General features: G+C 42.2%; 1 protein-coding gene across 1 annotated transcript in view; it reads right to left on the bottom strand.

The window, feature by feature from the left end:
- The window catches only part of Snx7 (sorting nexin 7), an 88,253-nt gene extending 77,313 nt beyond the window's left edge, over positions 1-10,940 (bottom strand). Inside the window, exon 1 of the mRNA XM_021158200.3 lies at positions 10,737-10,940. Within this exon, the coding sequence (XP_021013859.1) occupies positions 10,737-10,898 (162 nt within the window). The 5' untranslated portion in view covers positions 10,899-10,940. The remainder of the gene's footprint in view (positions 1-10,736) is intronic.
- Between the last annotated feature and the right edge of the window lie 1,669 nt (positions 10,941-12,609).

Raw genomic sequence — 12,609 nt, 5'->3', positions numbered from 1 at the left:
TAATATATCCTTTTTAATTTTAAGTACTCCTGGCTTAACTTTCTGATCTTATCGTGCTCTAGTGATTTCAGTGCATCTGCTAATAATTTTATTTCCCTCTTTTATCTACACTACAGATAACACTGTGCTGTCCATCAAGGTTGACAGATATACTACCAGACTTAATCAAGCACTTTGTCCAAAAAAAAGGCAACTTATTATTATGACGTGATTTTTCCAACAACTAATTGAGAAACCTTAAAATATATATCAGAGGCAATGATGTCAATACTTTATTTTCACATCTTCTCCGGAATGCACAGAGTATAAATAAACAGGCACATGGAGCAGGTAGATTCCGAACAGCCAGGCATCTGAGTTTTCTCTACCTACTTGAAAAAACTGTAACAGGCTGCTCTTACAAAGATGTGCCAGGGGACATCACTAGGTCCCAAGGATGAAAACATAAAACTGCAGAGAATAAGATACTCTTTTTAGACACTGAAGTCTTAAAAGTCTTGCTAACAGCCTCCCAAAGTATCTGTGACCACCTTCTCTATTGCTCCAGAGCAAGAAGATAGAAACAAACACTTGTGTTTACTTAAAGGAGCTGCTATTCCCTTCCCAAAAGAGCAGTGGTTTCTGACCCTTTGGGGCTCAAATGACTCTTTCACAGTGGTCGCCTAAGATGATCCTGCATATCAGATATTTACAATATGATTCATATCAGTAGAAAAATTACAGCAATGAAATAATGAAGTAACTTTATGCCTGGGGATCAGTACAACATGAAGGACTGTACTAAAGGGCTGCAACATTAGGAGGGCCACTGCTGGAGAGGTCTCTGCTCTATTCTGCACTGGGTTTTCCAGCCTTTGATGTTGCTTTATCAACTACCCATCTCTTACCATTTTACCTCTTTCCATTCAGAGCTGCCTTCCAGCCTTCTAGCCAAGCCCTCTGTGTCAGGTGCTAGTGACATACTTTTATAAAAACAGAGTTTGTTAATGATTCTCCTGTCATCTGTACACCTGGTATTTGTCTCTTTCCATACAATACAAAGAGGTAGCTTTATCTAGGACCCAGGCTCAACCCAGCTAGCTTTCTGCCATGTGGAAATAACATTACCTACCACTGATTAAGAATAATTTGTTTTCCTTCTACTTAGTTTTGTATCTGGATTGGAGAAAAAATAAACAATAAAATGCAATCTGACTTTGCTGGAACTAGATCCTTAGCAAGTTATTGCTAATAATTGGGTCTATAAATCTAAAACTGTCAAGGTCTCTATCTTTTGCCGATACAAATGGATACTAAATACCAAACACTCTGTATTTAATTGTTCTACTCTCCTACCTTCAATGACCTTAGCTTATTGGGAACATGCAAGCAATAAAAGCATTACAGAGAAGGAAAATTATCTATTTATAAGGCAGAATTCATTGATATCAGGCCGCACACAAAGTGTCACCGAAAGTATAGAACAGAAAGAAATTAACAATATGTATGGAAAGAAGAGTAAACTCTGAGAGGATGTAGCTCTAAGTCACACCATATATTGCAAGAAGAATTTTGTTTTCTTGCTCCAACAATAATTACACAGAGGTAAAAATCAGTGCCCCCTCACCCGTGGCAAGGCGGCAGAAGTAGATCACCACCAGAGGACCTTGTGCAGAGGCGGGCGTCCGAGTCACCCTTTGAGCAATGGGTTCTAAGACACTGTACTTTAAAACAGTTCTTAAGATGTGCAATTGATCATCAAGACACGGACTGAACAGGGAAGAGAAGAGAGCAAAACTAATTCATGTCCTGATCATCAGGAACATGACCCGTGTGTGTGTGTGTGTGTGTGTGTGTGTGTGTGTGTGTGTGTGAGCACACCCAATACAAGAGAGGCAGATCCCAAGGCTCTATCAGTCATTCTTAAAGGTAACCACAAGTGGTGGTTTGAATATGCTTGGCCCATAGGGAGTGGCACTGTTGGGAGGTGTGGCCTGGTTGGATGAAGTGTGTCTCTGTGGGAGGAGGCTTCGAGACCCTCCTCTTAGCTGCTTAGAAGACAGTCTTCTCCTATTTGCCTTAGGAACAAGATGTAGAACTCTCAGCTCCTTCTTCAGCATTGAATCTGCCTGGACGCTGCCATGCTTTCTGCCTAGACCTGAAAGTCAGCCAAAATGAAATGCTGTCTTTTATAAGAGTTGCCTTCCTTATAGTGTCTGTTCACAGCGATGGAAACTGTAACTAAGACAGCACATAGGTAACTGCTCAGATCGGGGCAGTGAGAGTATAATGCAGCACTAATTCTAAAGGCAGGACAATAAAACTGGGTTTGGGACATGGATCAGTGATTGAGAGGACTAGAGTTCAGATGCCCAGAACCTCCATAAACGCAGGGTGGGCATGGATGCCCAACTGTAATCTCAACAGAAATAGTGGATCCCCAAAGCAAAATGGCTAGCAAGGGGTAGCCATGTCAGTGAGTTCTGGGTTTCAGTGAGAGAGCCTATCTCAAGGAGAACAAAGAAGGCAGAACAAAGAAGGATGGCTCCCAGGACCAACCTGGGGCCTCTACAGACACACATGAGTATGCTTAAACTCATGCAAAAGCATGTAAGTACTGACCTTGTCTGAGGAGCCTAACCCACCCACATCCTCTACCTGGGGAAGGTCAAGTAGTCCTTGGCAAACCTATAAGTTCAACCCCACCCCCACAAGAACCTGTCTAACAAGTAGCTGGGATGAAGCCTCTCTATGCAAATGAGGCATTCCCAGTTCTTCAAATTCCAGCCAATTGTTTCATTCACCCTGAATTTTTTTCCTACTCTCTAAAGTTTATATATATATATATATATATATATATATATATATATATATATAGAGAGAGAGAGAGAGAGAGAGAGAGCCCTTTGTCATCCCAATGAAGTAAAGCCCAAGCTAAGATCATCTAAGAGAGCTGTTTCATTGAAGATCATCGGAGAAGACCTTAGCCTAAAAGAGCTAGAACAGTAAGATTCTTGGAGGAGGCCTTCTATCTCACCACCCCCACCCCCACTCACTCCCAGCCTGACCTGGATCCTGCAGACCCCACTCATTCCAGACTCCTTTTATCCTCCCAGCCCAGTGTACAGTGGCATCAGGACACCCTGAGAAAGAGGAAGCTGAGGACACAGAGCCACAGCTGGACCCCAACATGCCATCAACTGAAGATGTGTTTCCACTGCCCCCTCCAGATAATGTGGCATGTTGAAACTGCATTGGAACCCCCTCTTTCAAGTAGGGAAGGATAGCTCATGAGTCACACCTTGCTTTCCTCTGATGTCACTAAAAATTTTAGTGACAAGACTCAGACTGGCACTGTTCAACCCTTCTCATTTCAGAAATTGCAACAAGAAAACTTGTTGGCTAAGCACAACTCTTGAATCAGTGGAAGATATCTTTTTCTGCAGTGTGCAAGTCCCACCTTTGGAGACTCCAGTCATCAGATTCCACCTATACATTATATGAATGGGGAACCGGGCCCCACCCCTAAGGAGCTCCAGTGGCTAGACTCTGTCTCTGAGGAGCTCAAATGGCCATGCCCCAGCCTCCAGACTTCCCTAATGTTCCCAGACTCAAGGCAGAAGAATGCTCCCACCCCATCATACAGAAAAAAAAAAAAAACACCAATCCCTGAGCTTGCCCCAAGATCAGGCCATAGCATCCCTCCAATCCCAGGCCACCGTGAAAGCTTCACCCCTGCACTCCAAGAAACCCTCTATAAACCCTGCTCAGACTTCTGCTGCTTTTCACCCAAGTAGACAATCTTCAATTGTTTTTCCCTCCCAGTAGACTCTTGTGTGTGCTGTGCAGTGTGATTCTGTGGTATTCCTTGGCTCTGCCAGGATATCTTTCCCTTCCGAGCTGTAATAGTGACACAGGGGAACACTCCCACACCCACACACCTGCACCACAGGAGTGGAGTTGTAACACTTCTATCCGGGAATCCTTTCCCGTGGGAGCAAACAATGACAAAACTCAACCTTGAACTGAATGACACTTGACTGATTCTTTTGCACTACAGTCCTGGCTGTGACCCTCAAACTGTAAATGTTTAACTCGCCCACCTCACAATGACTCTTCATAAAGAGTAAAGAATAAACCCAAGTATTTCCTGAGCTAAAGTACCTTGCTTCTCCTGAAGACATTCTTTACAGCAACCATCGCCCAAACACAACCTTAGCAAGTACCACTGCTTAGTCTCCTTCGGGGCACATGCAGTGGGTGGGGGTGGGGCACAGGCAGAGCAATGGTGTATGTAGCAAAACTTCTGTCAGCTGCAGTGTCCATGGAAGACGATGGCATTGGTTCAGAAATACGTCTCGGCAGCTTCACAGGCTCTACCTTAATACAGCTTTCCAGAGAATGCACAGAGCATCCTCATTTGGAGATGAGACAGCAGTTCTTTGCCTTTTCTGACACAAGTCTAACAACGCCTCCCCAAGTCCCTGTCAAAGTAGGAGGGAGGAAGATCCTCAGAGGAGGCACAGACAGCTCAAGTTACAGCACAGTGAATGTTCCTTGTGACCTTGGAAAAGTGGCATTTGTTTAGACAGACTACTGTGGTAATTTCTATATATTGATCTTGCAGGCACCAAAATCCACATGAAATGATTACCTATCAAACAGTCATATAAAAAGTCCTCATCCAACGTAGCTTGATGTTTCCTCCTTTAATATTATAACTGATCGCATACACTAACTCAAACTGAGAATACGGGGATTTCATAATTTCCTTCCTTCTTTTAAGAAAATATATATATATATATATATATATATATATATATATATATATATATATATATACAAGAGAACTTCACATGTAAGAGATCTGTGATTGCAGAGGAATTTCCAGTGGGTGGAACAGGAATGATCAGCTCTATAGTTATTTGCCTGCTCTCCCTCTCTTCCTCGCTCCCTCCCTCCATCCATCCCTTCTGCCTCCCCTCTGCTCTCATCTCTCTGAGCTGCAGTACAGAAACAGGCCTTAAGTAAGGAGGGACAGAGACATTCATCGAATCCTCACATCTACTGTTTATCTTCATCTGAGTCACTGCCATCAAATGACCTTCCCCAGAGAAACAATTTTCTAATTGTCCAGTCAGTGGAGCCAGGTTTTCAAGTACAGGCAATGGAAGATGTCTCTGGTCCTAACCACTAAGATGACGCCTTGGCTGTATTCTCACTTACAATGACTACCAGAATCTTCCTCATTAATTAACATTCAGCCCAATTAAATGCCACAGCTCTGCTCCCAAAGCCACTACTAAAACTTGTTAAGACGAGAATGTTGATGACATTACAGAGGCTTGGAAATTGTTATAGTCGTTACTGTTATGGAACAAACCATCCATTTGCATCAGTTAGGGGCTATGAATAGCACTTAGTGGTAGAATATTTGCCTTGAATGCATAAGGCCCTGTATTCAATATCCAGTTCCTCAAAATAAGTAAGTAATATAAAAAATGTAGTAGTCTGGAACATATATATATAATATGTTTATAATATAATATAATATTATATTATACATATATAATTAACAGCCTCTTGCAGTGTTTCTGGCCAGATAGCAGCAGATCCGAAGAAAATACATGGATGGGCTTTGCAGACAGTGCCCCTCTAGACAAAGAGGACCCTGTGGTCATTTTTATGAACTGGCCTTAGAACCAGTAAAGCACTGTTTCTATGATACCAGGAGAATTGGTACTGGTTAAGAGAGTCACAGCCTCTCCACCCAGAGATTCCAGGAAAGAGACACAGAGCGCGTGGCTTGACAGAAGGATGATAGGCTGCATCACAGATGAACAGGTGAACTGAGATGCACAGCAGTAAACTTCATCTGAAGCTACTCTCTGCCTTTTGGAAATATGTATGGTCTAACCAAGCTAGCCTTCATTTTCAACCTCGGGCTCCCTCTATGCTAGAAGGCTCGCCCCTCTAATGATCTCACTGTGGCAGCTTTCCTGGCAAAAAACATGAGCATGTTACACAGTGAAGGTCAAGGGGGAACTCAGAAAGAATGCTCCATGTTGTTTCTCTACCTCCCTACAACCCTGCTGGCAGTGGCTGCGTTGCTCTGTAAGTACAGTTGGCCCCCTTCTCCACAACTCCAGCCTGCAACAGTTTCCATACCTCCTCCCTTTAGAGCAGAGAAATGCAAATGGATTTCTGTTACTATTAGACTTAGTGCTTCATTGGACCTTGTTTGACCTTGTTTGTGCCTTAATGCAGATAATAAATCCTATAAGTAATTCCTACATGAATATATCATTTAAAGAATGAAAGAAAATTCTGATTTTTATCAGGGTAATTACTGTTAGAGCATCTAACACAAAACAGAGATTGGGAAAAAAAACATGAAGTATATAGATTTCCAAACTTTTTATATATAAATATATATGTATTTATTTGTATAATTATAAAATCATAATAAAGAGAATAGAGACTATATGGTATATGATACATAATATAATATATAATTACTATATAATAAATATGTGATACATATATAATTAATGTTTATTATATGATATATAATATATACATAGTGTAATAGATTATATTATAGCTATAAATATTACATATTTATATAGATCAATATATACCTGGTAGACTAGTTGGCTAGTAATATAGTATGTCGCTCATAGTATGTCGCTCTGTCATTGCTGTGGTTTTCATATGGCCTTAGGAGCTTTTTGTCAGTGTGTGGTTACTGCAGGTGGTGGAACCCGAAGAAGGTTAGATTTGCTGGGAGATGCTTAGGCTTAAAGGAGTACTCATGGGATACAGACTTGGTTCATTCAAGAGAGTCTTTTATATAAAACCATACTGGGGCCTCTCCTGGTCCCTCTGGCTTCCTTTTTGGAAATGTGATAGTTCCCTTGTTCCCTGTACTCCACCCAGATGAAGTACAGGAGGCCTTCTCCCCAGCTGAGCTGATAATCATATCCCTGAGCCTCTAGCACCCTGTGATAAGTAAACTCCTTTTATTCATAAAGTGATTTAGTCTTAGGTATTCCATTATAGTAATAAAAAGGTTGAGTGTCTCAATAATGATACTGTATTTTCTCTGAAAAATAACCTTTTATACAAGAATGTGGTATTTTTTCAAACCCCTCCAAAGTAAGCATGTCTATTATTAAACTTCTGTTTAACCATAAAATAATGTAAAAGTTTCCATATTCACAGAAGACATATTGGCTTCTATAGATCAGCTCTTTCTTTCCAAAGTTTATAAACAAAACACAAAGTGACCCATTCTGTGGCCTTGATAGAGATTGTAACTCGAACTGCTCCTGGTCCTCATAGTTCAAAACTTCTTTATTGTCCATTTTAAAGAGCTTTTTTGATTTTTAGTTCATATGACTATGTGTGGATGTGTGTGCATGTGTGGAAGTGGAGATGTCCCTTGAGGCCAGGATGTCCTGGAGTTGGGGGTGCTTACATGCCGTGCCACATGGGTGCTGGGGACCTCTGCAAGAGCAGCAAGCACTTTACCACTGATGCATCCCTCCAGCCCAGGTCTAACATGTTTTAGAAGCGTACTGACCTATTGTATTTGAAGGTAAAAGTCCTACATCTCAATAGTAAGTAGATGTGATGGTGTGTAATAAAAATAAAGGCAGCTTTGTGTGTATATGTAATTTTCAAATAATGTTCAATATGTCCCTAAGAGAAGACACTTTGAACTTGCCTGGTGGCTCAGCGGGTAATGTCTGTCCTAGCTGTACAACTTAATTATTAGAGTTCTGATCTCCAGAACCAAAGTAAAAGGCAGGGTGGGGCTGGAAGTAGCCTGCCAATTAGTTAACAGGAAGTAGCCTGTTAATGCCAACACAGGAGAAAGATAAAGGGGCTCTCCTGTCCAGACTAGCAAAAATGCCAGCTCTGGCCTCACTCGGTGGCCTTGTAATATACAGGGTGGAGAGTGAACAAGGAAGATACTGGAAGTCAACCTCAGGTCCTCAAGTGCACAAGCTCATGTAAACATGTATACAAAGCAGACACCTGTATAACACATGCCTATATCTGCCAAAAAAAAAAAAAGTAAGGAACTAGCCTCTTTTCTTTCAGGTAATTTTTCTTTCATCTCCTTGTGGCCAAGTTCAAAGACAAGTTTTACATAATTGCTGTTATTTGCATATTATTTTCTTTTTACCTTATTGCCCCGTGCCATTGGTTATGTTCTCCAGTCTGGTCTCCTTTAGTTAATCTTTTAAAGACTTACTACCTTACTGCGCTTCCTTTTTTCCTTTCCTTTTAGACCTGATAGCAATTACTTTCCGGTGGCTTTTTGAAAACTCAACCCAGGTTGCTTTCCTTCCCATTCTCCCTGGGGTATTTTGCTGCTTAGTGCCTGTCAATTTTGGCATCTAGGTTTTGCGAGTATGATAGGAAGAAACATATACTGCATGTTTTTTCCCAAGAATACTTAGAGCCTTTTACAGAAGAACATGTATTTGCCATGTGTGTAGAATATACCATGGAAGGAAAATATTTTTATCAGTCAAAGTGTTTATTCTTTAGAGTGATCTGAAAGGGAATGGCTTCACAAATAGTCTACGGAAAAAAAAAATGTGACTTATCAATGTAAATGCCACCAATCTTAAAGCACTATGGGGCAGTGAGAGTTGGCTTACTAACTCCTGGACAGATCCCATCTTGGAGTAGGCTGGATGGTAGAAGAGCTCCGGAGAGGAGGAAAGGAGGAAGGAATATGGAAAGAATTGGCCCAATGGAATCCTTCACCATTTTGCTTGTCTAATTATGGTTAATGGTTGAAAGTTTTAACAACTTGGAATGAGCCTGGGAGTAACTGAATAGGTTTCCAGCATAGTGTCCTCTGTAGACTTTAACCAGTATTACACCCATCCTTTCCAACTTCTAAGGGCATAGTTCTTAACGTTCTCTAGGCAGCAAGCCCAAGAAGCTAAGCAGCAGCCAAGAAGGCCGGGAGCATTTGTGCATGTCTGAAACATACAAGGTCTGGAAACCCATATATATATATATATATATATATATATATATATATATATATATATATAATTTTTTTTTAGAAGAATACAAAACCACCAGTACAGCTGTCTGTGGAGTGTATGCCTTCCAATAATAACCTTTAAAAAGAAAGCTCGGCGAACGGCTGGATTCCTGTGGAGATTTCCCCTATTCTGATACTGCTTTAGGCAATGTCTGAAGAATGTGCTTCTCAAACGGCTTAGGGCTTCAATCCGTCATTTCCTTCTCACAGAGAACATCTATAACTTCAGCAATCCCCAACATTCCCGTGGACCCAAGCAAATAAATAGCTCTGCCACCTCAGAAGCATCTCTAACCACAGGGCTTCACTAAGATGGGGATTTTCCAAGGGAGTCCTGGGATACAAAGCCTAGAAAAAAGAGGCTACCTGGAGATTTTACAGCAATTCCAGACTATTTTGATAGACAACTTCCAATCTCAACACTCCATTCTCACGTTTGTACGTTTCACACTGATCTGAACATAAAGTGTGTGTATAATGAAGAAAAAAAAAACATTATTGGGACTCTGGATGGCTCAGTAAGGTGCTTGCTATGGGACCCGTTGACCTGGATTCAATCCCCTGGACCCCACATGGTGGCTGAGCTCTGATCTCCAATTGTGCACAAAGGAGCGTGTGTGTGCACACGCAGGCATGAGTGCATAAACACACAAATAGATATTAAAATTTTATAGTATTGAAACTAAATGTGAAATAAACCCAGTTTTATAATTCAAATACAAAGAAAGACTACGCACACATAACTGATATACCATCTACTTAGAATGCAACTGGGTATACAATCTCACATGCTCTAGGGGTGCAAAACGATGTTTGTGAGCTCTGCACTGGAGTCCAAGGGTGTTAGTTACTTGCTAACTTCTGTTTAACAGTTTTAAGTTGGTGGGCTGATGTAACATCTCAAGGCAACATGTCACTACTGAATAGTCATTGATCCAATGTTCCCACTGAGCACTTTTGAAAAACTGCTGTGACACTGGGACTGTGCCAAAAGAAAGGTATTTTTTGTTATTGTTTCCAACTTTCAGGAAGGGCAAGTTTGCATCAAGTCTACCACTACTGCCCGTATGTCCATTTCTGTCTAATTATATCACTAGCCAGGGAGCGCCTTTGAGGCTAGATTTCCAAGGCAAATGGGAAGGAAATATGCAGACTGGAGCTAAGGGCTGGACCAGAATAACTGCCCAACTTAAAGTCTTCAACTCTGCCTGTGGTAGAGGCCAGGCTTTCTCAATCCTGAAAGGATTTCTACACCCAATGGTCACAGGTTTCCAGACTCTCTTAGAATGTGACTCAACTCTCCCATTTACACATAACAACCGTAAATCAAAAACCACCTCCCTGCACTAAGGCAATCACAATTGCTCTCCTGGACTTTAGGATTGTCAAGAAGGGGGGGGGGGCGAGTTTCAGGCCACCCGCGCACACGGTGAGGAATGTCGCGCTGTCAAGCAAGGAAAAATGGAAAGACGAAGAGAGAAAAAAAAAAAATCAGAACTTTTCAGACTCCATGAGCCTTGGCCCTGCCACTGATAAGATAAAAGTGAGGAGGAGGGAACGACTAGTTCAGCCTTGGAGGTACTGTCCCCAGCTCCAGATCCATTGGAGAGTTGAGTCACCCTGGAACTTTCCCTGGACAGGCAGTCCCCACCACCACGGCCATGGCCACATCCCCTGCCCTCACCTTACTGAACACCTCCAGGTCGTCCTCGTCCTCGTCCAGATCCAGCACATCGGCCTGCAGCAGGCTGCAGGAACCGCTGCCACTCGGGATCGGGGCGCCGCCCCGCGGGCTCTCCCCGACCGCCAGCTCCGAGGAGCCCGACGCCAGGCGCTCGCCGTCCATCCCGGCAGTGCGCGCCCAGCCGGCCGCCGCTGCCAGCCCGGCTCCCCCGCGCGCGCCCATTGGCTCCCGAGGCGCCCTGCGCCTCCCTGGCCAGCCCAGCTCCTGCCCCTCGGCCGTGCGCAGACGCGGAACTGCGGGAGCCAGCGGCGCCTGGCCGGGGCGGGAGAGCGGTGGGGCCTGCCCAGCCACAACCTGGCTCAGATCTACCGCCCGACTTTTAAATTCTGACTCTAGGAACCCCGCCAGGGTGGGCCATGGAGATCCAGAGGACAGGAGGTGGTGTTCTCGCCCTGACACAGCCAAGGGCCACCAGGTTTGTGCATGAAGTGGCAGGATCTATATACACAACCAGCTGACCCAGCTTGATTTCCTGTACTGAAAAGTGCCCTTTTCCCGGGTTGTGACTTTTTTCCCCGTTCTCAAGTCTGTCTTTACAGAGACTAATGCAAAAATTAAAGACATCTGAACCTCCTGGTTTTCGATTGTTTGTTTGTTTGTTTGTTTTTTCCCATTGATAGGATTTTGTTGTCCTTTGACTGTCCAGTTAAGGAAGCTGAGGCTGAACAATTATTTTGAGCTACTTTCTAACATAGCTTTCTCCTGGAACTCTTCCTGAAGTTAATGTGCAAGAATGTTTCCAAGCTCCAAGGCCTGGCAGCAGCCCTGGGTATTGCAAGGAGAAAGAAACAATCTTGCATGCCTTTTCATACAACCAGTGCAAAGCTGGAACTATTTAGTTGTTCATTGCTTGTTTTTTATAGATTCAAAGTTAATGAAAAATTGAGTACTAATTGATATATGTTAGAACTAGCTTCCATTTTTATTATTTATTCCTTTTGGCCTTACCTTTTTTTTCTTCTTTCTTTCTTTAAATTTCTAAATGAAAATTCCTGTAAGAGCCAAATATGGGAATGCTTGACTGTAATTTCAGCACAGGGTAGGCTGAGGCAAGAGGACTTGCACTTTGAGGCCAGCTAATTATAACATAGGTTGAAAAAAGAAAACGGGGAGGGGAAACAGATAAAAAGCTTCCCAGTTTAAATATTTTTATTTCTGGTTGAGACAGTTCCTCAATATATCCCCTTTTAACTATTTAAGGACCTCCAATGTGTTTCAGGATATGACCCACATAGCATCCAGCCTGGTCACTGGCTACTTAAATGTACAAAATGTTCCTTTGCCTTATGGTTGCTGTCCCCAAAATACTGTGTTCTGCCAGTCTTCCAGGAATTATCTATAGTCCCATCAATTTTAGTAAGACTTGTGAAATGACAGTCTGGTCCTAGTTTCTCCTTTGGTTTTATCAGACAGATTGTGTGTCTTATATTCCTTAGTAAACAAACCAAATGGGTTTTAGGTTGAGAACCATGAAATATCTTAGTAAAGCGCATTATGAGACATACTTATTCAAAATGACTCTTTGCTGAGCCCTACAAAGGATGCACGCTATTAAAACAATTTGTGTTTTCCTCTCTAATCTTACTGTCGCTATGGAGAGATGTCTGAAGTTTCTAATTGGTAGACTTTGAACCAGGAAACTCTTAATGATACAGTGACTCACAGAATTACCCAGACAACATAAAATAAATAAATAAATAAATAAATAAATAAATAAATAAATAAAAGAGACTCTGAAAGATCAATAGAAAAAAATGGCAGATACACAGCTCAAATCACAGCCTAACACATGCCCTGTGCATTAATGTAAATA

Source organism: Mus caroli, unplaced genomic scaffold (assembly GCF_978045245.1).
Source record: "Mus caroli unplaced genomic scaffold, Mus_caroli_1 scaffold_3, whole genome shotgun sequence".
In the NCBI taxonomy this organism is placed as follows: Eukaryota; Metazoa; Chordata; class Mammalia; order Rodentia; family Muridae; genus Mus; species Mus caroli.
Note: the sequence above shows the minus strand (reverse complement) of the source record. Positions and strands in the feature narration are given on the sequence as shown.